Genomic DNA, 27,101 nt, shown 5'->3' on the forward strand with positions numbered 1-27,101 from the left:
TGAGAAATTACTACAGCCTCCAATTATACAGACAGTTGCACTCACTGGATTACAGACCCCAACACAAAGTAAGTGCTCAATAAATGTGAGTTTACTTTTCATCCCTCCAACTAATTCAGTAGAAAAGAATGAAGCAAAAAATAAGCCCAAGGGAAAAGAGTAAGCAGGTACCATACACAGCAGGCTCAAACAAAGGGGTGGGGAGATGCTTCATCGAATGTGGTAATTTCAGTAAAGAAAAAGGCTTATTCTGCTGTTTTCTAAAATTTTCCACCCTTCAAAATAATTGCTGGGTGGAGAGGGGCAAAGGAACAACTGTAATAGCATAATCAATAAAATATAATTTAAAAAATCATAACTGCTTCTCCCCTCACTGAAAAGAAGATGGCTGTGACCAGCGATTCCATGATCTGGGCACAAAGTGCTTCATAAACAGCAATTAACACTGGTACCAAAATGTGCTTTCATCTACTAACTTCAATTGCTCTAAAGAGAAGGCAAATCTTTTGCTGAAGTCACAAAGAGAAGTAGGCACCACTAAGCATAAAAATCTAAAATCTAATTCCCGGTTTTTGTGCCATCCTGGCCAAAAAGCCAGTGAAATGTAACTGGCTATTTCTATTTTCCTAACATTAAGTCTGATACTCCCTGGAAAGAATTTAGCTTTTTCTTAAACGATGGGGAACTACTCAGATGAAAAGAAAATAAGCAGCTCTACAGTTGCACTTGCTCCTTACCTTTCTGCTCTGGGCTTTGTTCCATCTACAAGATACCTAGTGTCTGGGCACTGGAAAAGCAGTTCTTCTTGCAGGTCTACCAATGACCTCAACAGCGCTTTCAGTGCCTTGCGACCTGGAAGTAAAGCACAGAGAAGGAACAACTATCAGGGCTCCTGAGCAGTCCTGGCTGCGGGAGGGGGAGGTGGTGGTAGAGGGTGGCAGACACAGGGCACAAAGAGACCAAAAACTCTGAAATACAGAATTCACAAAAGGAAATAAGAGCAATGCCTACCTTATAGGTCATTTTGAGGAACGAGCAATGTAACATGTGTAAGGTGCTTAGAAAAATGTCTATAATAAATTGTGAGTTTTTAAATTTAGTAAGACTGACAAATTCTTTCCCTGCCTGTCATCATAACCAATCTTTTTTTCCTTTGGTGTTAGTTTCAACACATTGCCCACCGACCTCCTGAAATTATCCCTCTATCAATCAACCTCTTAAGCAATTCCTCCACTTTTCCTAAAGAGCACAGGTCAGTTCCATGATCCCTACCACCTCCACCACCCTCCCTTAGGAGATGTCATTTGCCTCTGATTTGAGTTGTCACATCATTCAATCTCTCCACACACATCCTCGTGGAAAGTTCTTGTTCACCTAAGAAAAACCCAGGTTAATGACTTTCTATTTGCAGTACTGAGTTGTGTATTAAAAATTTGTCCATGGAGTCCTGGCTCATGTGGCTCAGTGAACTGAGAGTCGGCCTGCAAAACAAAAGGTTGCCGGTTCAATTCCTGGTCAGGACATATGCCTGGATTGCAGGCCTGATCCCCAGTTAGGGGCATGTGAGAGGCAACTGATGGATTGTATCTCTCCCACATTGGTATTTCTCTCCCTTCCTCCCTAAAAGTAAATAAATAAAAATCTTTAAAATTTTTTTCACATCAAATATATGTTCTCACCTAGCTCTCCTCAGAGCAACAGGCTGCATCAGGTATAAAGCTGGTCAGGATTAAGTACATAGTCTATGGCTAAGAACTTTCAGAATAAAAACTGGCCCTCTAAGAATTGAACTCGTACCTTCTCTATCAGCCTAACCCTACCTAAGGGGGCTGACAACCCCTGACCATCACCATTCATGCGTTGGCAGCACCCAGACACCTCTCCTATGTTCAAACTGCGTATCTTCAGCAGCTTTAAGAAAATCACTCGTTTCAATACACCACATCAGAAACAGAACTTTTCCTACCTAATAATTCCCCCTTGTCTGATTGTTCCCGTCCCTGCTTAATGCGTTTTCATAAGAGATCATTGACATTTTGGTGCCCCTTTTCTATATGTTTAATCAATAGCTAAATTATGTATTTTTCATTCTTATTATCACTAACAGTTATCCATTTATCTCTGGATATGCTTGTTCCCTCTTTCCCTTAAATAACTGCAATCTTCTCCCAAGTATCCCTACTGTCATTTAGCGATCCCTGAATTCACTTTTGTTTTATAAGTCATACTAACTTCAGCCCACACAAACTTCAGTTTAACTGATTTTTATGAGTCTTATTCTATCTCTTCTGCTTCTGCCCTGCCCAGCACGAATAGCCTCCATACTATTTTACATCCCAGCCTGTCTGCCCAGCACATGAGGTAAATGAGCTCTCCACATACATTGTGCTGGAGCCTTCTATTTCAACATCAGGCTAAGTAAGAGCTAACTAGCAGACAAAGCCTTCTCAGACTGGTCAGAAGTAAATCAACAACCCAATAACTACTTCGCACTCCTTCAAACAGTCTGCATATAAGACTATGTAAATACAACTTTCTTATTTAAAATAGGACCCCTGATCTCATTTTTCTAAATTCTGTATTCTAGTCCTTTTATAATAATGCATATCCCTACCACCTGGGAGGATCCGCAATCTGTAATATTACCTGAAAAATACACAATGCATTGTGTTCCAAACCAAGACTCTCAACCTGTTGCTCTGAATCTTAGAAAACAGCAACAAAAAAACCAACAAAAATTTCCGCCAAACACAGAGACAACTTACAGTCATGGAGAAGAAAAAACCAACACATTACCCTTCGTTCTGTCAGCTTTTGGGGGATGGGTTAAGTGCAGACAAGATGATAACACACAACAAGGAAAAATAGAATAAAGACACAATTTTAAAGCCTAAAACCAGTCATTCTCAATGTGGTAAGTGTATAAGTAGAACAAAGCAAAAGTATGTAAAGATATGAGAAATGTTAAAAAAAATAAGTAGAACAAAAAATACAAATGATAACTATAAATATTAGGTTACCTCAAATGATCATCTGTGAAAAGCTCTGAGAATTGATAAAAGATACCCCAAGAAGCTACGGTTCTGACAGTGTGTGCTGCAGCAAGAACTTTGAGAAAACAGAAAGGACATTAACGCCTGGAAGGAAGCCCATGAAAACACTAAAATCTCATCTCATCCAAATTGTATGTATTGGCCAATCATTTTAACTTCTTTTTTAGCAATGGCTATATTTTAACAGACAGGGTCCGTGTTTTCCAAAGTGAAACCACAAATCAATTTTGCATTTGCAAAGTACTTTTCAAAATCCCCAAGACCTAACCTTGAAAATATTATGTTAAGTAAAATAAACCAGTTGCAAAAGGGCATATACTGTATGATTTCACACGAGGTACCAAAATAGTCACATTCATAGAAATAGAAAGTAGAAAGGTGTTTGCCAGGGTTTGGAGGGAGGAGGAAACGGGGACTCACTGTTTCATGGACACGGTTTCAGGTGGGGATGATGACAAGTTCTGGAGATGGATAATGGTGACGGCTGCAGGACAGTGGGGAGGTACTTAATGGTGCTGAGCTACATGCACACTTCAAAATGGTTGAAATGGTAAATTTTGTGTCGTGTATATTTTACCGCAATTTTAAACAATCCCAAGACCACGATATATAATTCTATATATATATATAAATATATTGACCACTCTAAACAACATGCCATACAAAGTATTCTATAATCCCTCAATCTTGAACCTACTCAAAAAAGAACAGGAAATAAAAAGGAACATTATTCAACCTTTAAAAAGTCGGAAATTCTGATACTTGCTGAAATATGGACCTTCAGCTAAATGAAATAAGATAGTCACAAAAAGACAAATCCTTAATCATTCCACTTATATGAGGCACCTAGAATAGGCAAGTTCATAGAAACAGGAAGCTGAACAGTGGCTGCCAGGGGTTGGGGCAGAGGGAAATGTTGAGTTGTTGTTTAATGAGGTACAGATATTTAGCTTTGCAAGATGAAAAGGTTCTGAAGATTGGCTGAACAACAATGTGAATATACTTAACATACTGAACTGCACACTTAGAAATGGTTAGTATGGTTAATTTTATTATGCATTTTTTTACCACAATAAGAATTAAAAAGAACAGAAAACACAAGTGCCTATTCCTTAACTTCCTCTAAGTACCATGTGTCCATGATCTAAAACAGGAATGAAGATCCATGCAGGGAAGAAGCTGCAAAGCAGTCTATAATGTTTACAGCTGCTTGCCCTCAACAAGCACATCATAATTTGACTCTAACATGTAGCATAACCAAGAATTGAGAAAACATCCAATGAAAGACTACTACTTTTAAGAGCCACTTTCAAATAGCTATAGAAGCCCTTTTATTTTGTTCAAGTCAGCTTTAAAAAATCCATTGCAGATATATTAGACAGCCTATCAATCCAACAAGAAAGCAGAGAGCCAATATCAGTAAATCAAAGTGTGGCTTTCTGTTAATACTCTCTCATATGTTCTCATTTTATACACCCCTTCACCCAGTCAGAAAGTAGCCCTGAAGTATTTAAGCTCCATTCAGGGATAGCACCACCAATGCATCAAAGTGTCAAGAGACCTACCAAAGATGAAATCTGCAATTCTGTGCTTCTAACCACAAAAAAAAAGAGAGAAAAGTTTATCAAAGTACTAGTGGCCAACACATGGACAGTGGACAACTTCCTATAAAGAGATTTAGAATAAAGAGCCCAATCCTCATTTCTTTGCAATATCAGGGCCACACTTCCTTCTTGTAAGAGTTTATGTAAAACCTGAGGTGGCAAGGAGCTATCTTTTGCCGGATGTGGTAGACCTCAAAAGCCACAGCTCAAATCCAGCAGTGAATTCTTCCCAGCCAAAAACCAAACCAAGCCTAAGCAAATCCTCTTTAACATTCATATAGGGCTGAATTCTACTTGTTCAACCCTATGAATAAAAAAGAGAATGAAATCAATTGTTTCTAATTCACCTCTAATTTTTCACCCAATTACTATCTGGGTTAAAAAAATTTTTTAAGCAGCAGAAATGCATATACTTTCTTCTCCCTCTTGGCTCATAGTCACACACACACAAAAACAACCAGACTGTCAAGGAAATGTTTATTTTGTTCTACATGGCCCATTTCCAGAGACCTTTCTCTTAAGAGGAGATTAAGAAGAACAGACGCCTCGCCATGTTACCAAGAGTCAACATAAGCATCTAGGCACCAGCTTTAGGAATAATTTCCCAAGTAGAAAATAATGGAAAGAGTGCTTCACTAAGGGTCAGGAACCCTGGAGTCTAACTGACACTATCACTCACTAGTCATTTCATACCAAGTAAACCAATGTAACCTCGCAGTCTCAATTTTCTCATCTACAAAATGTAGATAACCTTTTGCCTGTTTATCTCACAGAATGAAGGTGAAAATAATAAATACTTTTATATGTTGAGGTATTTCACAAATTTAAAAATGCTATAAAAATAAAAAGATGATTATCATCAGAAAATCAGTTTTCACGTGGTGAAAATCTTAAGCTCTGCTTGTACTGATCCACAGCGCTAGGACCGAGCTAGTACTCAGAGTCCTGTATTAAGTATTCATTTACATGCTACCCATATGCAAGCATTCTATATAGAAAATGTCACCAATCTAAAAACCATTTTCACCTAACAGCTTTATTTTTTTTCCTGATTCATCTAGGCTGTCCAACAAAAACAAAACTATAGGCAGAGAATAAGTTTGGACATGGGCACACAGTCCATTGATTAGATTATAAACCAATACGTAAACCATCTGGCAAGGGGATGGAGGTGGAATGGGAAGGGTGGAATGTATAAAGTAAAATAAAGCTAACATTACCAGTTTTTAAATATCTACACAGTTATTTTAAAATTAAATATGCAACCATTCAATTATTTGTGTACAAGTATATATAAACTCCCACATTCCTATTACCCCCAGATAAATATATTGAACTGGAATGTACAGATTATAAGAGCATTTTTTCCTCTTCAAAAGTAACTCTAGAACTAGAGCTAAACTATAGGTCAAAATGACACACAATGTATTGGCCTGAGAACAATACTTTTCATTCAAATCCACACAAGCCTGCCACTTGCAGTAGTCATCCCGGGCAATTAATCCCCCAAGAAAGACGTTTGATTAAATCTTTTCAAGCAAATCCTTTGCTTTGCTTTTGTTAGTTCACTTCTTGTCAACATCTATTAAAATATGCCTTTAATTCTCCCACAATCTTAAAAAACACCGATTCCACTGTCTTCAACTTTAATCAACTGTATGGCCGGCATTTTTCATTTCATAATAATGTGCTGCTTGGAATTCAAGAGGCAGGCTCAGCATCAATCATCTGGTAAGAATTTTTCCACTGCAATAAATATGCAAATGAGGAGAGCCAGTCAGTCGTATTTCAGGCCCGACTTGCTAGTGTTTTAAAAAAGACACAAATTTATTAATTGCCGGTGGCCAGAGGAATCCTATTACTTTGGGCATTGATTACAAAGCTGTGTGAGTGATTATTGTGCAACTTGCAGGCTACCCAGGCATGAGGAAAAATTATTAAAGCAAGGAAGAGATTATCAACTCAGAATAACAATAAGCCTCAACATTTAGGCCCTAACTTCTTCAACAAAGAATTACGTGAAGGCTCCACTGTATCATAATTCCAAATTCTGTCAGTATTACTGTTTGGGCTTGTTCTATATTCCCCAAGCAGCATGGTGTTACCAGTAAGAAAGAGTACTGCAGGCTGCAAATTCCTTAACACCAACCATATGGATGAGTTCTTATCATTTCCCACGTGTGTCCAACTAGAATTTTTATATATCCATGTATGTAGACACATGTACAGGTGGGTGCACACTCAGATTCCCAGATGGAGATGCATGGATGTGCTATTATGAGGTCTGTGATCTTAACTGGAATAGCAGAAGCAGTACAGTCCCAGTGTGTTGGCTGGTTCTGTGGACAAGAGGCAGAATTTTTTTTTAATGGTACAAAATAACCACCAGGATAACTTTTCAAAGCAGAGCATGGGGACTTACATTCAAAAATCATGACGGCTAAGCCAAAAGCAGACTCGGGCTCTCACGCCTCCAAGGGCACCACAGTGGAAGGCACACGATCTATGGAGGGGCCCGCGGAGGAAAAGGTTTGATGGGCTGATTCTGAATGCAAAGTGTTTCTGTGAGAAACATTCAGCCCAAGACATACTAAATCAAATAAGAAAGAGGACTCAGTGGGCAAAACTTATTTTTTCCTCTTAAGAGAATGATGTGGGGAATTGGGGGAGTAAGTGGAAGTTGGAACAAGGGAAAGATGAAGAGACATATGATAAAATATGCTGGGCGAGCCCCTCACACAAAGAAACAAAAAGAAAAAATCTTCAACATTTTATATTACTGCCGCACTAAGTAACATGATAGATAGTGTGCATTTGAGTTCTGTGGAGGGACATCCCACTCAAGCTGTAATTTCTGACCAGGCATGAATTTATAAGGAAGGGAAAAGAACCGCAGAATTTCTTAGGTTTCCCTGAATACTCTCTCAAATACCTTGATGAAGTGTGTCAATAAATCCTTAAAAAGCCCTACAGGACACAGCAATCTAACTGATCAATGTACTTCCCGAAATCCACTACAGTTACCTTCCGCGTCGCAGTTGCTAGACAACCTCCATTGCTCCGGAGTACCTCCCTACAAAGGGAAATTGATTTTTCCCCTTTAAATAGAAAGTAAGAGCTCAGAAACGAGGTACTTCAAATACAAGTTTATTTATAAATGATTGTTTGAACTATCTAATAGGAGTTACCCAGGAAAAGTGGGGATACTCTCCTTTTTATTTGATAGATTTCTTAACTGTTTGAATATTTTATTTATATTTATTTTAATTAGATTTGTTGGGGTAACATTGGTTAATAGGACCATACTGGTTTCAAGGGTGCATTTCTAGGATATGAGATCTGCATATTGCATGTGTACCTACCATCCGAAGTCAAATCATCTTCCATCACCATGTATTTGACCCCTTTATCTTTTGCAACCCCCGCCCCCTTTCCTCTGGTGACCACCATACTGCTGTCTGTTTCTGTAAGTTTCAGTTTTATATCCCATGTTTGAATATTTTATACATATATTACTCTTATAACTCAAAATACTATTAAAATTTAAAGTTAACTTTAAAGAAAGTTATTAACAATAAAATTAGAGCCACAATCCAAGTAACCCTCTCTGTTTCATATAAAATAGTCTGATCCTTTCATATTAAAAAGCCTTTCAATAAATAGTCTTTTAGGTGGTGAAACCATCCCTGACTACAATGTCCAAAGTCTCCATAGAGGACAGGTCTGGAAACATCTTCTTTGAAAATGGGGTTCAGAGAACACCTTTCTGAAAACGAGGATCCCCGTGCAGAATCAATCACTCCCTTCTCAGTGGCATTCGTATCACTGCCACCACGCCTATCACGCCGCACTGGGGTTTTACCACACTGTCGGCTGCTGGAGAGCCCACACCTTGCGCTGTCACTGTGGCATTCGACACATCACCTGGGCCATGAAAAGTATCCTACGGTACAGGAGGGACCCAAAAAGAACCTAGATTTATCTTCTGAAGGCAGGCCCCTTGTGGTGCAGGCTTCCCCTACTAGGTGAGTGTTCGAGGAACCCATCTGTACCAGTGTACCAGCTGGTGTTGTTGCAAGAGGCTGTATTCAGCTTCAGTAAATTTTTTTTTAATTTTGATAACCGGTGATTTATGAGGGTACCTGCCCACACCTCGGTGAGTGTTTATGACCAAAACGACATGACCCCCGTGCCCCACCAGCCCTATTCACCTGAGGTAGCCCAAGTGACATTTTTTTGTTTCCCCAGATTAAAAGAAAAGTCCTCAAAGGGACACATTTTGCTGACGTGGAAAAGGTGAAACAAACAAAAAAAAGGCAGAAGCAATAAAGGCATCAAAATCAAGGCTTTCAAAAACTTTTGAGCAGTGGAAAAAACATATCGATGGGTATACTGCATCAAATGGAGAGTACTTTGAAGGTGGTTGAAGTTTAAACATGTAAAAATAAATATACAATTTTTTAATAAATAAATTCCAGGTTTTGGGGGATGCACCCTCATATTTTAGTTGCAGAAAAAATGACTTCTAAGTCTCGGGGCAGAATATCTAATTACACTATCATTTCCAAATCTAAATGATGACAAGCAAACAAACTGTGGCCTCCAAACTGCTAATTAAGAACTACTATCCCCTACAAGCTGACCTTTGTTAACAGAAGCAAAGTAATCAAACTGAACCTTCTCTTTAACACAACAACTACAAGATGCACAGGTTACCCTTAGAGCAGGGGTGTCAACTTCATTTTCACCAGGGGCCACATCAGCCTCATGGTTGCCTTCAAAGGGCCAAAATAACTTTAGGACTGTATAAATGTAACTACTCCTCAACTGTTAAGGAGTTGAATTTACTTTTGGCCATCTGAAGGCAACCACAAGGCTGATGTGGCCCCCGGTGAAAATGAGTTTGACACCCCTGCCTTAGAGTCTCAAATCCACCTTAGCAGATTTACAAACTTACAAATGTTACAATGCATTCACATGAAGATTTAGTAGTTATCACCACTTAGATGGATAAACTGAGACTTGGGGGATAAAAGACTGTTTTGTTTCTGTTAATATTAGTAAGACTGAGCATTGTTTATTCCCTAAACCAAAATGAAACACTTTGAGAGGTACTTTCAAGTAAAAAAAAAAAACAAACACAAAAACAAAAAAACCCATTTAAATGACTTTATGCTTTAAAAGTGGTTTACCTTTCTCTACACCTTACTATGAGCTCCTTGAGGCAAGGACTGTGAACCTTGGTACACTTAGTGTTGGCAAATAGTAGACTGCATGTTGTTTAATGAATAACTGAATAAAAATGACATTGTAATGTTTTCCTTGGCACACATTTTTTCTATATGCATTTCAAGTCTTCAAAGAACTAACACTAAGTGCAGCACTGGAATTTACTTACATATAACCCTTTTATGAAGAGGGAAACAAATACTGTGGTCCTGTAGCTATAGTCTAGGAAAAGACTGTATTATCACTATTAAGGTTAATAGTTAACATTACTAGGAACCTACTAAGTGTCAGGCACTAGCCCCTAAAAGACTTTCTGTGTATTAACTCATTTAAAAACTTACAATAATCCTCTGATTAGGTGCTATTATTATACTGCCATTATAAAGATTAAGAAAATGAAACACTCCTACAAGCTTTAAAAAAAAATCTACACATTTTTCATTTTCTACCGCAATGTATCCTTATGAACACAAAACTACCTTGAAAACAAAGTGTAATAAAATTTCAATCACTAAAAAATGACAAATCTGCCCTCCCCAATACCCTTACACAATTAAAAAAATAGCCCTGGCCCATGTGGCTCAGTGGATCAAGTGCTGGCCTATGAACCAAAAGGTTGCTGGTTCGATTCCTGGTCACAGCACATGCCTGGGTTGTGGGCCAGGTCCCAGGTTGGGACTGTGAGGCAGCTGATCAATGTTCCTGTCCCTCTTATTCTCCCTCCCTTCTCCTCTCTCTAAAACTAAATACATAACATCTTTAAAAAAAAAACACACATACACATACACACATACAAAAACAAAGTGGAAAAACTAAAGGAAGTCCAAATCACATGGATAAAAGGCAGGTCCAATAAGACAAGAGAAAGGGACAGATGCAAGCTTAATCTGAAGACGTGAATGTTAAGAACTGGACTGATAATATCCAAAATTCAAATGGCCAAACATATCAAAAAAGATGCTTAGCCTCACAAAAAAACAAAAACAACAAAAAAATACATCTTTGTGATAATGCTTGATGTCGGGAAGAATGTAAGTAAATGGGTACTCTTCATACACAATTGATAACAGTTTAATTAGCAAAATATATCCAGAAAGCAATGTGGCAAAATATATCAAAGTTTTACACATGCATATTTCCTGACCCTACTATTCCACTTCTGAAAATTAATCCTAACAAAATAGATAAGAAAGCAAAAGGCAGGTATAGAAACATTATTTTACCACTGTTTTTTAAAAATTAAAGTTACCGAGGTAACACTAGTTAGTAACATTATAAAACTGTAATGAGCAAAAAGTTGCAAACATCTCCAGTGCTCATTTACAGGGGATTGGTTAAATTAGTTTAGTGTAGCCAGATAACTTTCTGTGTAGCTTTTGAAAAGAGTAGGTACCAATGAAACATGGTTTGAACAAACCAAGCCATAAACCTGTTTTTGGATAACTGAAGTAATGTGAATGTGGAATACACGTGTTGTTAGCGTTGTCAGGAAGCATTAATTGGGTTAGGTAAGATGACACACCCTCATTTACAGAAGTGTCTGAAGGCAAGCTGGCACGATGACTGTCATTTACAATATTTCAGGAAAAAAGAAAAGAAAGCAAAATATTGTTTTTAAAGAAAGAAAAGGTGGACTTACATTAATTAACATGGCAAGATGTAAAACAATCTCATTTGTATCTTAAAAAAGTTTAAACTGACGTAAATATCTGCAGGTATATACACCAAATAGTTAAATATAGTTATTTCCAAAGAGCAGAATTAAGAATAGGAAAAAAACTCCCACGATCCATGTTAAACATTTCAGTATTGTTTGGGGGCAAGACTCAGTACCATTTGAAAAATTTTTTTACTACAAACAAATTTTATTTTCTATGATTTTTAAAAGATAATTAAGATTAAATAAATATACTCCAGAATACAAAGCAATCTTCTAAGGTAGAGGTAATTCATCCTGTCACCAGAAAATCAAATAAGAAGAAACATTAAAATAAAAAGCAGGAGGGATTAGAGGTGGCCAGAAATTTGACTGACAAGGAGATAATCCATCCCTAGAACTAGTTTAAAACTTACCCTGTACGATGCCACAAAAGAAATACCAACGACCAATAAATGTAAGGGAAAAAATGTTTACCCTCATTAAACACTGGGAAATGTAAAATTTTAAATGTAAATTAAAATAAGCAGACACCATTTTCTATCTATCAAAATGACAAAGATGAAAAAAATTATTAAAAGCAGGTTGATGAGGATAAGGAAAACTGCCCTTCACACAAAGAACCTAAGAGTGTAAACTAACACTTTTCTGGAGGGCAACTTGGCAACACAGATCAAAAGCCTAAAAATCTTGTCTGTCCTTAGAACACATGCTAATTCCACACACACAAATTTATTTTATGCAATAACATAATCACGGATGTGAGTAAAGATTTAGTAACAATGATGTTATTGCATTATTTATAAAAATAAAAAACTGGAAACAACCTAAATGTCCAACAATAAAGAATGGGTTAAACTCTCCATATGATGGAAAGTCTATGCTACCATTAAAAAAATGCTGTAGAACAATATTTAATGACATGGAAAAATATTCATGATCTCTGTTAAGTAGGAAAAAAAGAGACTGCAAAACAGAATATAGAGCATAGTGCCATTCTTATTCTAACTACACCCTCACAGGGTAAAAAACTAGAAAAGATACACATACCATACACCAAAATATTAAAAAGTACTTAATGCGCTAGCTGCTGGGATTAGTTAAGTTTCCTTACTTTTGCTTGGCCATTTTCTAAATTTTATATAATGAATATGTACTACATTTATAAGGAAAAAAACCTGTTCATCTATTTCTTTATCACTTAATATCTTACCTGCCTACAACAGAGAAACTAGATCAGCTGATCTCCTGAGGGCCCTTCTCACTCTCCTACTGAAAAAAAAAAAGGACACTATTTGGAAAAAAATCTTTTGAAAAATTTGAAGGATTTACATTTACTACTTGCACACTAAACCTTCTATTTTACAACAAATTCATCTCCATAGCTCTTCTGACTTCATTCCTTTAAGCTCTGACCTTTATTCCCTCACACTTTCTTTAAAAAAATAAAATAAAATAGCTAAACCACGTGCACAGTGACTGGCCAACAGCAGAAGTTGTGAAGCAGAGCGAGCCTCAGTATCTGTACTAGCTTTGCCTCTAATTGCGTGGCCTTAAGCAAGTTACCAACCCCTCCAAGACTTGATGTCCTCATGTGCAACACTGCGATTGGCACCTACCTCACAGGCTGCAGAGAGGACTACATGAGACATCTGTAAAAACCTAATACAGTACATGGCGAGTAGAGCACAGTTAACAAACGGGAGCTGTTTTTTGTTTTTAGTATATACAGGCTTCTAGCATTATTTATACCTGAACAATAAAATTACCAAGATAGAGCCCTGGCTGGTGTAGCTCCGTGGATTGAGTGCTGGCCTGTGAAGCAAAGGGTCGCCAGTTGGATTCTTAGGGCACATGCCTGGGTTGCAGGCCAGATCCCAGTAGGGGGTGCATGAGAGGCAACCACACATTGATGTTTCTCTCCCTCTCTTTCTCCCTCCCTTCCCCTCTATAAAATTAAATAAACAAAATCTTTAAAAACAGAGAATTATGTCTTAAAGATATGAACATACAGACTTTCTCTAAGATAATTCGTAAGTAACATTATGGTTTTTTCCTTCACACCACCTGCCAGCCCACACCCCATCTCCTCTCCTAGTCAAACTTCCATTAAAAGTTCACAGAAAAATAGATACAGTGGGAGAAATACATATACATTTAAATGTCTGGAATATTATACCCCACATTGTTTTCTCTGAGGAGGTATAGGGATCTGGGAAAATGGAAGACTTTTACTTTCTCCTTTACACACATCTATACTGTGTGCACGTGTAAGCATATGTATATTCACAGTGAAGATTCTATATATGTAAAGATTTTCTCTATATACATCACAATGGAAGGGCATAAGGACAAATTAAGTCCCATAAAATTCCTAGCAACTTCATAATTTCAGAGAAAAAAATGTCTCTACACTTTTGAAAAATGCTTTTCAGCTTCACATCTATTTTTAAAGATAGACTAGCTGCTACTAGGAAATTACATTATGGGCAGGTAAGCATTAACCATGGTTGAACTGGAAAGGAGGGACCTGAGTAGTGGCCAGTAATCTGACTTCATGTTTCCACATGTCTTTTACACCCTCTCACATACCAAGATGGAGCCCACCTCTGGCTCAGACCTTGGCTTCCAAAAGAAATGATAACAGAACCCAAATACTATGGAAAGTATTTTCATTAAAAAAGCAACTGAAAACAGTAGTATTATAAAACAGCTTGTTTGGCATAAACATAGGAGGATGTTTGTCAAAATTTCTGGGGTTATTTGAGTTATGAAAGGCAACTTCATTTATCACTGCAAGTACTATTATTGAGAAAAAAATTCTGCAAATTCGAAGTCAACAGAATTACAACTCAACACTATTAAAGCTCCTACATTTAGCCAAGTGAAACAACCAACAAAAACCAAACAAAAATTTTCTATGTCTTCCAGGGGAATTTTCCCCTGTAAACAAAGGATTTACTTCCTGCTCTTCCTCTGGGGGGGGGGGGGGCGCTCCCTCATTTGGATCACTTATTCCTATTTTGGTACAATGTATCCCTAAGGAGTTTCAGTGAGTTGTGAATTGTTATTCACAAGCAAAAGAAAAAAAAAAGAAGAAAAAAGAGAGAAAGCAAGCAGGATTAACAGCAATTGCCATACAAACTGAGAAACTTGCATCTTGCACTTTTAACATGTAAATAATGCACAGATCCTGCGGGAACATGCCAAACACCAGGATTCTTAATTAATGGAGCTCTTTAATGTGCAAATCAGGAACAAATTGCAAGTTCTGACTTGCATTGATTATGAAAACATTAATTGAATGAGCAAGAGCCAAAAAAAAAAAAACCCCAACCACCAGAATCCTAAATCTTCGAAGAGACCAAAAGAATACAAACCTCTTGAAACCAGGAGTCTGACCAATGTCTAAAATGAAAACCTGAAACAGTGTTGCTCACTAGTATACAATGAATTTGAAAACCAGAAACAAAAAACCAATAGTTAAATCAGAAAGCAATCACTATAAGAGCGTCTATTTCACCAACATCTTGCATTAAACAGAAAAATGAGTGTTTATTCCAGAAGCTCACAGACATTGCTTTAAGGGGGGGGGGGACCACTCTCTCTGTATATACACACTTATATGTATATAGGTATAACAAAACAATGCTGTCTCTTTAAAAAGAAATTCATCCTATATAAATTATAGCCATAAACTTTTCCTGCAGTGCAGCCTAATTAATTCTTGTTCTATACACAAAGGGAAATGCTGGGTGACAAATGGGTGTGAAGCCAGAAAGCTGCCAGGTCTGCAAAACATTTTCTACTTCAATTTATAAGCAATTTTGCAGTAAATCATCAACCAGAACCTGGAATCTCAGGAATCTCTGAGTGTCCAAACCGCATTATATCACTTATCAAAGAGAGAGGGAAAAAGAGTTTAAAGACATCTCATTTTTCAGTTCTAACCCACATCAAAATCTAGAAGCTCTGTGTAATCTATTATTCTCTTCTAGGTAAGGTTTTAGTACCAAAGATATATATTTCAAGTAAAAATGACACTATAGGTTGATGTAGTCCATTCTTCTATCCCTAGAAATACTGTATCATGTATCCATTACCATAAGAAATATTCCCAGAGTTATCTGGGAATCAGCACACAACTATTTATAGCCCCTCCCTCAATCCAAGTAAAATGCTCACAATCAAGCCAAACTGCAGGGTTCAACGGTGAGCCGCTGTGGAAAAACAGGTGGGAAAGACTCCAAGGAAATGAAGCTACTGAAGAGGAAAATAGAAACTTATATGAAACAAAGAGGAAAGCAGGCTGCCCCTTTATAGCCAAACCCTTTCCCCACCTCTAACCTTTGCCAGCCATTGATCTGCTCCCCTTCCTTTTACATTTACCTTTTATAGAATGTCATCTGAATGGAATTTTGAAGTACATAATCTATTAAAACTGGAGTCTTTCACTGCTAATAATACCTTTGACATTCATCCATGTTTTTTGAGTTTATCAATCATTTGTTTCTTTTTTTTTTTTTTGCTGAGTAATGTACCAGAATTTGTTTATCCATTTGCCTACTGAAGAACATATGGGCTGTTTCTAGTTTTTGGGTGATAGTGAATGAAGCTGCTATAAACAGGCATGTACAAGCCTTGTGTGGACATATGTTTTCATTTCTCTCTGGTAAATACCTAAGACTAGGACTGCTGGATCACTTGGCAAATACATGCTTAACTTTATTTTAAAAACAAAACAAAACAACTACTTAGCCCTGATCGGCATGACTCGGTTGGTTGGGCATCCCAGTCAGGGTACATGCCTGGGTTGCAGGTTCCATACCTGGTTGGGGCATATACAAGAGGCAACTGATCAATGTTTCTCTTCCCCTTTCTCCCTCTCATCCCCTCTTCCTAAAAATAAATAAAATTATTTTTAAAAAAAAACCTTTGCTTAACTGGTTTTCAAGGTGGCTGTCCTATTTTGCATCCCCACCAGCAGTAGGTGCAGTTGTTCTGCATCCCTGTTAGCACTTGGAGTTGCCAGGTGTTTGTTTTTTAGCCATTCTAACAGGTTTATGGCAGCATCTCATTGTGGTTTTAGTTTGCATTTACCTCAACACCAAGAATTATGTGAACATCTCTGCATGTGCTTATTTGTCATCATGGATCTCCCTTAGTGAAGCCTCTGTTCCAATCTTCTGTGTTTATTTTTTGGGGGGAGGTATTTTTTTATCGTTGGGTTTTGAGAGCTCTTCATATATTCTGAACACAAGTCTTCTGTTAAATATGTGATTTGCAAATATTTTTTCTAGGTCTATAGCTTGTCTTTTCATTCTGTTAACACATCTTTCACACAGCAAAAGATTTTAAGTCAGATTTAGCCCAATCATCAATTTGTTCTTTCATGGGTTATATTCTTGGTGTCGTATCTAAGAACTCTTTAACACAGTCATGAAGATTTTTTTCCCATGTGTTCTTCACTTTATAGTTTTATGTTTTACATTTAAGGCAATGATCTATTTTCTGTGGACTTTTGTATAAAGTATGAACTGTAGATTGAAAGTCATTTTTTTTTACAAATTAATGTACTATTGTTCTAGCACCATCTGTTGAAAAGACTATCCTGTCTCTGCTGAGCTGACTTTTGCACCTTTGTAAAAAGTCAATTACCCATATTGGTAAGACTCTGTTTCTGAATTCTCTATTCTATTCCACTGATTAAAGTAACTTTTAAAATTAATAAACCCACAAAGGAAGGACCAAGTATGAGAGAGATGACAGCAACTCAGTCTGGTAAGCCAAAAAGCCAACAGACCAAACAACTGTGAGAATGTCTAATACTGACCAGACTGACCATATCAAATGTTTGAGGATGTGAAGCACCTGGAACTCATACACTGCTGGTCGACTGACTGTAAAATGGTACAACCACTTCGGAAAACAGCTTGGCAGTTTCTTTACAAATTAAACGTAGATTTACCACGTGACCCAGCCATTCCATTCTTAGTCACCCAGGAAAAGTGACAGTCCATGTGCATACGAAAGCATGCACGGTAGGCCCCCCTTACCTAGAGTTTTACTTTCCAAGATTTCGGTTACCACTGCTCAGCAAGAGTCCCAAAATATTACATGGAAAATTCCAGAAATAAACAATTCATAAGTTATAAATTGCATACCATTCTGAAGAGCATGAAATCTCTCACCATCCCACCTCACCCTGCCTAGGACGCAAATCACCCCTTGGTCCAGCATATCCACGCTATAAAAGCCACCGATCCATTAGGTAGGTACTCAGCAGCCATCTAGGTCATTAGATCGACTGTCACGGTCACAGTGCTTCAGATCAAATCCCCTTTATTTCACTTAATAATGGCTCCAAAGTGCTAGAGTAGTGATGCTGGCAATTGGGACATGCCAAAGAAAAGCCTTAAAGTGCTTCCTTTAGTTGAAAAAGTGAAAGTTCTCAACTTACTAAGGAAAGAAAAAAATTGTATGGTAATAAGATCTGAGATAGGAATGAATCTTCTATCCACGAACTTGTAAAGAAGGAAAGGAAATCTGTGCTACTTTAGCTGTCTCACCTCAAGCTTCTAAAGTTATGGCCACAGTGCATAATAGTGTTTAGTTAAGACGGAAAAGGCATTAGGTTTGTGGGTGGAAGATGAACAGAGAACGTATTCTGACGAACAGCAATGTGTTACTCCAGAAAGCACTGAGGCCATGCAAAGCCTTCAGCAAGGATGCCCCCAAACAAGTGACACTAAGCCATTTACCGCAAGTAAGGGATGGTTACACAGATTCAGAAATAGGTTTGAAAAATACAGAAATTACTGGAGAGGCTGATCTGCCAGTGAAGAAGCTGCTGCCGCATCTCCAGCAGTTGAAGGAGTTGATTGGGGTACTAATATCCACAGTTTCAGGCGTCCACTGTGGGTCTTAGAACATATCTCCCACAAATAAGTGGGGCTACTGTACACAAACATTCATGGCAGCTTTATTTGTAATAGTCCAAGACTAGAGAAATGGGACCTATGTGCACGGCACTGTATGCCAATTACACCTCAGTGAACCAGGTTTTTTTAAAAAGCAGATAAACAAGTAACTGACCTAGCAAACCTGAGCAAGCTGACTCTGGGGTTAGCAGTGAAGAACAACAAGCATCCCACTTAACAGTCCATAAACAAAACCCCAGAAGATTCGGGAGCTGGCAGTGTTAGACACCTCCGGAAGAAGAAAGGAAGGCGGAGCTTGACAGTCAAAACACCAGATCCCCCCCTTACTTAGGCAGAAGTTTAGAGCTTTACCCTTCGAAGGGAGTTAACAGAAGGTGTCTCAACTAGAAGGGCAGGCCAGGGGGTGGGGGAGGCAGTGTTCAGGGGTAAGGTACTAGACACAGTTGAGAACAAGGGCATAACGTTAAAAACAGGGGAGTAAGTTGAAGTTCACAGATTGAATGCTGAAATCCCCAAGCTGGGCTATGAACTTCCCAGAATGTTGGCAGCCTGGCTGAGACTGAAAGTACTCCAGCAACTATGATCCCTTGAAGGGCAAAAATCTAAAAATACTGACATTAGGGGTTCCCATATGGCCCAGGTCATCGCTTTACAATGGAAAACACAGACAAAGAGCCCTATCTAAATATATAAAGCTTCTAGACCTGGCTGGTGTGGCTCAGTGGTTTGAGCACGGGCCTAGGGAGCAAAGGGTCGCTGGTTCGATTCCCAGTCAGGGCACATGCCTGGGCTGGAGGCCAGGTCCCCAGTAGGGGACACATGAGAGGCGACCACACATTGATGTTTCTCTCCCACTCTTCCTCCCTCCTTTCCCTTTTCTAGAAATAAATTAATTAAGTATTTGAAAAAATAAACATACAAAGCTTCTAATCAACTTTTGGGTGTCCTCCTTTTAAAAGGCAACCAAGGGCACAGGATCACCAAATATCTGAGAGAAACCTCTAGCATATCATGTAGGGGTTAAAAAATAAAGTTCGGAGGAAACAGACTATTCAGGAAGAATCCTAAGAACATATGTATCAGGTATGTGCTCAGATAAATAAAATTAAAATATAATAGAAGAAATAAAAATACTCAAAGGTTTTGAAAATAAAGCTGAGAGTACATGGGGGGGGGAGTTAAGGGATGGAGGGACTGAGCAAAAAGGAAAAAGGACTCATGGACATGGACAACAGTGTTGTGATTGCTGGGGGGAGGTGGGTATAAGGGGACTAAATGATAATCAAAAAAAAAATTCTGCCCTGGCTGGTGTGGCTCAGTGGATTGAGCACGGGCCTGGGAACCAAAGAATCGCGGTTCGATTCCCAGTCAGGGCACATGCCTGGGTTGCAGGCCAGCTCCCAGCAGGGGATGCATGAGAAGCAATCATACATTGATATTTCTCTCCCTCTCTCCTTCCCTTCCCCCTGAAGATAAATGAATAAAATCTTTTAAAAAAATTCAACAAAGATTAAATTTTAAAAAGAAAGCTGAGGAAATTTCTTAGAATGTAGAACCAAAGAGAGAAGAAAAAGAGAGAATTGGAAAAACAGAGAAAAAAGAGAACCAGAGGGACAGTCTAACACCAAGTAGCAGGCCTTCCAGAAAGAGAGAAAACAGGGGAGAAAAATCACTAACAAAATAAGTTCAAGAAACTTTTCCAGGACTGGAAGAGGTGAGTTTTCAGACTGTAAAGACCCTGCAAGTCCTCTGTGCAATGAATGAAAACACATTTACACTAAGGAGCAACTTCATGATATTCCAGAATTCTTCAAACAAAGGAAAGTTTCTAGCTTCCAAAAAGGGAGGACCAGGAATCAGAATAACTTCTGACTCATCAACAGCAATTTTGAAAGGTGGAAGACAATGGAATATTCTATATTCTATACACAGCCCAGGCCAGGTGGCTCAGTTGGTTGGAGTGTCATCCTATACACCAAAAGGCTGCAGGTTCGATCCCTGGCCAGGGCACACTGTGGGTTTGATCCCTAGTCAGATGCATATGGGAGGCAACCTATCGGATATTTCTCTCTCTCCTCCTTCCTCTCTCTCTAAAATCAAGATATGTCCCCAAGTGAGTATTTTTTAAAAATTAGGTTATACACAAACAGTCGATTGTGGTTAAGTGTCATTGTGATGACAGAATGAAGATATTTTCAGATAAGCAATGTCTAAAAAAGTTAATCTCTCCTGAATCCTTTCTCAGCAAGCCAGGAGAGTGGCGCTTTACCAACTTAAGTCAGCCCAGCAAGACCTGGACTACAGAGAAGATCCCAGCCTGACAGCTGGCCTGGGAGAAGGTGAACGATCAGATCAGAGCAGGTCCAAGACTTTCAGAAAGACTTCTTTGGGAAGATAAACTGGCAGGATTCAGCTGATACCACTGAATATCCTGAGGTGATACTTGGATAACCAGAAAAAAGTCTGGGTTTAAATTACTGCATAGAAAAAACAAACAAAAATGGAACAATTATTACCTCTAGAAAACAAATGGTGTGTGAGAAAGGAAAAATATTCATAACACAGATATGACTCGGCTCAGCCAGGAACAGTTCACACAGATATAATATTGTAAACACACTATTGCTCAACCAAATTACAGTATAACCATGAAGGGACAAGAAAGTGTGTATGAGTATATGAGGAACCAGAGTTAAATCCTCATTTTCATTATGAGGAGTCAATAGATAAAGCCTAAAACTGAAAAATCAAGTAGAAACAAAATAAGTTAATTAGAGATATAAAGATAAATCCTATGGATTTAAAAAATACAACAAAATAATTAAAATTTTAATTGTTGCTTCGGGAGAGTGGGTTATGGCAAGGGGGTGATGTGCACAGCCAGCAGAATCCAGTTTTCTTAACAAGCTTTGTTGAATTATTTGATTCCTTAAATTATATACATGTACAACTTGGATAAAAATTTAAAGAGAGAGGAAAGTCCAAGGTAAACAGGAAACTGGTGGAAATAGGAACAATTTTAGGGACTAAAGTGAAAACAAAAAAGCTTTAAATGTATATAATATACTCCAAGTATATTAATTATATAGAAAAGGAACATTCAAAAAACAAAAGACCTCTGGGAGATTAAAAATGTAAATGAAAAAACCTGGAAATCAAACTCAAAGTCTTTCAGAAGACAGACATGAAAAATCACAAAAAGATAGAAAATGTTAGAGGACAAACACGTAAGAGACACAGCACTAACCCAGGTGTATTATCTATAAGAGAACAGAGAAAATAGAGGCAAGGAATTATTAAAGAAATAATCAGATTTTCAAAGACCCATCTTTCGAAGACCCAAAATCGAATGACCCATCTTTGGACTAAAAGGACCAAGTACTCAGCACAATGAGTGAAAAAGGACCCATACCTAGACATCTCTTCTGGCCATTTCAGAAAATCAAGAATAAAGGGAAGCCCTGACCAGTGTGTCTCAGTGGGTTGGGGCATCGGCCCACAAACCAAAAGGTGGCCATTCAGTTCCCAACAGGGCGAATGCCTCAGCTATGAGCTAGGTCCTCAGTTGGGGGCATGTGAGAGGCAACTGATCAATGTTTCTTTCCTTTTCTTTCTCCCTCCCTTCCCCACTCTCTAAAAAAATAAGTAAATATTTAAAATCTCAAAAAAACAAAAAAGAATAAAGGAAGATTCCAAACATTTCTGGGGAGCGCCAACAAGTTACCTACAAAGGAATGTGACTCAAACCACCACACCCTCTCATTGCTAACACTCAAATGACAGAAGACAACAGGGCATGTGGCAGGAAGGCTAAAGAACGGTGTTCCAAAGATGCTCACACTCTAATCCCCAGAACCGGGAATGTGTCACCTTCCTTGGCAAAAGAACCTTGCAGGTGTGATGATGTTAAGGGTCTGAGATGGGAAGAGGATACTGACTTAGCCAGGTGAGCCCAGTGTAAGGGAGGCTGTAGGATCAGTAAGACAAGGAGGGGACAGAGTGATGGGCTTGCTGGTTTCGAACAGGCAAGAGAGCTGCCAAGAGCCCAGGGATGCAGGCAGCCTCTGGAAGCTGGAAAAGAGGAGAACACAGGTGTTCCCCTGGAGTTTCCTGAAGAAGCACAACCCCGCTGACACCTCGGTTTTATGCCTTCTAAGCTCCAGAACAATAAGATAATAAATTTGTGCCATTTGTGTACTAAACCTGCGGTAATTTATTACAGTAGCAACAGGAAACTAAGGACAGTACTTCCAAATTATGAGGAAAAGTAATTTCCAACTTAGAAATTTTTTAAAGCCCCTTTGTGTTACCTCACATGATTTTTTTTCAATTTTATGATTTTTAAAAGATTTTATTTATTTATTTTTAGACAGAGGGGAAAGAAGAAAGAAAGAGAGGGAGAGAAACATCAATGTGTGGTTGCTTCTCGCATACCCCACACTGAGGACCTGGCCCGCAACCCAGGCACAGGCCTAGACTGGGAATCAAACCAGTGACCCGTTGGTTCTCAGGCCAGTGCTCAATCCACTGAGCTATATACCAGCCAGGGCTCGGCCTAGAAATTTATACCAAATCAATCAGTGAAGAATGAGAATAGAGTATTTTTAAATCTACAAGAACTCAAATAATTTACTCTCCTTGCTTGTCTGGCAACAAACTGACAGAGCAGACTGAGATAAAGGAAGGCGAGACAGCCCAGCCCGAGACAGCAGCTCCGCCCTAGGAGAGCAACGAAAGGCGGGCCCAGGGATACAACCACACAGCGGTCCCAGAGAACAGCCAGTTCAAACTGGGAAAATGTAACAGAAGAGAAGGCATGATTTAAAGTTTGGAGAAAAATAATTGAGATGATAAAACCGACCTACCTACAAGGGGTGAAAAAGGAAATTAGAGGCCTAAGGAAAAATGATTTAATAAATTAATAGTCCAAATGTGAAGCAAACGAAAATACAGCATGACATCAAACAACTGATGGAGGATAATAAAAGTTCTACTTGAAGTATGAACTAACCTAAACTAAACTAGGAATATTCTCCTCTGAGTGTGGCCTAGGCGCCATGACTGGGAACCCAAAGGAAAGAAAAAGTAATTTTCTAGTTCTTCCCAGCCCTGATATTATACCTCATTTACATGCAAATAACATTGGTTTTCAACTCTTAGGGTCAACATATGGATAAAGCACTGAAATCCTGGTTGTAGTTGCAGGGCAGAATGTAAAACTAGTAGTGGAAAGAAGCTGAAATGACCATTTCCTATCTTGTCCTCAAAATTTCTACTACCTCCTTCCCTATTCCTCATCAGCACTTTATGAACTTGGCTTCTGTTTCAGAGGAAACCAGAATGGTCAGAAGAAAATTTCAGACTCCTACCTATCTGTGTCTACCTGTATACTATTTCTCACCTGTCACTGCAGCTGAACTGTCCACACTGCTACCAAAGCCACCCTTCTCGCGCACTGGCCCATCTCCACTTACCTCCTCAAGGACATTGCTACCACAGGCATCCCTCCTCTCCTGCAGCACCAACTTTCCCCTCTGGGGACCCTTCTTATGCTGTTATTTACCTCATCTCATCTCAAAAACAAACAACATACTTCTCTCTTGATCCACATCCTTCCCCATCTAATGTCCATTTCTCTGCTCCCCTTCAGAGCAGCATCCCTCAGAAACAGCAGTGTCGATCCCTTTACCCACCAGGCTGCAAAATGAAATGCTCAATCCTCAATCCTCGTCCACCTAACCTGTCAGGCACGTGTTCCTCTTTCACACTAGAGAATAAAGAAATAAATACAGATAAAAACAAAGTATCTAAAATTAGAGAAGTAAAGCAGAATTTGAATGAGACTGGATAAAAGGCAAAGGATTCTCGTCTTCCTGAATGCTTCTGTGTTATTTATCATATTCAAGTATAATTTTAATGATTTAAGAATAGCTTTTAAGACATAAATAACAATAGAGCAGTATCCCAAGCAATGGTTAGGTTCTAAAGTCTGAAGTCTAAGTATAAAGCAAAAGTCAAGTTCTACCAAAACTACTTTAAAAATCCCCAAAATTGCCCATGAAGTTCAGCACCATGCTGTCTCTCCACAGGTCCAACACAGCTTCTACTCTCAAACACAAAGCATGCAACCACTTCACTGATTAAACAGATGAGTATATCCAGGGACCACGCTGCACAAAGACTGCATGCTGGAACTTTAGGGTGTTGTTTTTATGCTGTAACTTTAAACACTAGATTCATAGTCTGTCTGATGAGAGGTATTCAAGAACAAAAAATAACTGATCCAAAACCAGATTCCAGCTGGCCTCTCATGCCCACTCCAGGGCATGCACTCAGTGAGTAACATGGCAGCCAGAACTGCTGGCACTATTTAAGCTCTTTCTCTCTCCCTCTATTTCTTTTGACCAGGCATATAGTTAAAGTCAAGTTAATTAAATGTCCATAGAAAGAGGCTCCAATACACAGAGATAGGCACAACTTCACCGTGAAAACAGACAGCATGATCCTACTTGGAACTCCTACGAGGTACTACCAGCCAGAGTTGCTGCCTTCTCTAACTCATTACTATGAAGGATCGTTTCTAGAGCTGAAGACAGCCCCAATTCCTTAAAAAAAACAAAAACAAAAACAAAAAACACCCAAAACAGCCCCAGCTGGTATAGTTCAATGTATTGAGTGCCAGCCTGCTAACTGAAAGGTTGCCAGATCAATTCCCAGTCAGGGCACATGCCTGGGTTGTGGGCCAGGTACCCAGTTGGGGGCATGCAAGAGGCAACTGATGGATGTACCTGGTATCTCTCGTACATCGATGTTTCTCTCCCTTTCTCCCTCCCTCTCCTCTCTCTAAAAATAAGTAAATAAAATATCTTTCTAAAAAAACAAAAAAAACCCACGCCCTGGCTGGTATGGCTTGGTGAATTGAGCACCAGCCTGTGAACCAAAAGGTCACCAGTTCGATTCCCAGTCACAGCATATGCCTGGGTTGTGGGCCAGGTCCCTGGTTGGGGACATATGACAGGCAACTGTTTCTCACACAATGGTGTTTCTCTCCCCCTCTATCTTCTCCCCTTCCCCTCTCTCTAAAAATAAATAAAATCTTTAAAAAAACACAAATTTTCTAACTAGATTGGTTTCAGGAGTTCTGAAGCTTTCACGGCTCTGTGACCCATGTAAGTCTCATCTTTTCAGGGTAGATGGCATTACTGCGGAACAATGTGACACTCCTCCTGGTTTCACTTGTAATCCAACTTAACTATGTATGGTAAAGTGCCTACTAACCAGGTTGGACAAATTAGGTAGTAGCTCAAGAGGGACCAAAAGTCTTCCTACACAGAACTCATTCCCTAACAAATAGACAAAACATAGCATATATGAAGGGGGACCCAAGACACCCTGAAATTTATTTTAAAAAGTGTGTAGTTATTCCTGTATATTTAAACTTCAGTCACTTTCAAAGTACTCTCCATTTGATGCAGTGCATCTATTTAGACATTTTCTCCACTGCTCAAAAACAGTTTTTGAACTCATCGATTTTGCTGCCTTTTAGTGCTTTTGCCATTTTTTTGTTTCAACTCTTCCACCCTGGCAAAACATTTCCCTTCAAGGACTTGTTTCATTGGGGGAAATTTTTAAAAAGTGGCTTGGGGTGAGATCAGGTGAAGAGGGGGGTGCACAAACTGCTGAACAGTCAGCACAGTGTGGGCAGGTGCGCCACAAATCACCCATCATGAAATGGGCAAATGTGTTGAAAGAGTTTTCCAAAAAATTCACTGAAGCCGAATGCAGCCCCTCATACAGCACCAGCTGGTACGCTGATACAGATGGGTTCCTAGAACAATCAGCCAGCAGGGGAAGCCTGTACTACAAGAGGCCTGTCCCCCAAAAGATTTTTCTGGGTTTTTTTGGTGGGGTCCTCCTCATATTGCAACACTAAGTCAACAGGTATTATGTAAATATCAAACAGCAAGGTATCTAGAAATGATTGCCTTCAATTCCTACCTACAGTTTAGGAAAAATAAGAGATCATTAATACTCTGGAGGCAGGAGGGCAGGAAAATAACTTAGAGATGAGAATTTCAATTGTTACAATTCTTCTAGGGACAATTTCTCAACATATTCCAAACGCTCTTTTAAAAAAAGAGTACCATATAATCCCTTGTCCTGACAACTGCATTTCCAGGGAATATAGATATGTGCTACCCAATACAGTATCTACTGGACACCTGGGAGTGTCGAGTAATCGAAAGGTGGTTAGTCCAAGTCTGGAGGTGTACTGTAAATGTAGAATACGATTTGGATTTCAAAAACTTGACATGAAAAAAACCACACATAAAGTATCTCATTTACATTTGCATACTAACTACATGTTAAAATTATAATAAATTTTTGATATATTGGATTAAATATTACAGAAAATAATTTTATATCTTTGTACTTTTTAAAATGTGGTTACTGGACAACTTAGAATTATATGCATGGCTTGCATTATGTTTCTATTGGACAGTGCCTCTTTTGGACAAATTGCACAAACGTGTGTATGAGGATGTCTATCAAAGCCTGATTTATGAAAGTGAAAAACCAGCTCCCTCAGCCAACTAGCTCACACCGGTCTGGCCTC

At 38.8% G+C, this 27,101-nt stretch overlaps 1 protein-coding gene across 1 annotated transcript in view; it reads right to left on the minus strand.

Annotated features, from left to right (window-relative positions):
• The window catches only part of AATF (apoptosis antagonizing transcription factor), a 102,583-nt gene that overhangs the window by 60,510 nt on the left and 14,972 nt on the right, over positions 1-27,101 (minus strand). Inside the window, exon 5 of the mRNA XM_037163677.2 lies at positions 738-852. Within this exon, the coding sequence (XP_037019572.2) occupies positions 738-852 (115 nt within the window). The remainder of the gene's footprint in view (positions 1-737; positions 853-27,101) is intronic.

This window comes from Artibeus jamaicensis, unplaced genomic scaffold, assembly GCF_021234435.1.
Source record: "Artibeus jamaicensis isolate MK-2021 breed Jamaican fruit bat unplaced genomic scaffold, CSHL_Jam_final contig_1998, whole genome shotgun sequence".
NCBI classification, from domain to species: domain Eukaryota; kingdom Metazoa; phylum Chordata; class Mammalia; order Chiroptera; family Phyllostomidae; genus Artibeus; species Artibeus jamaicensis.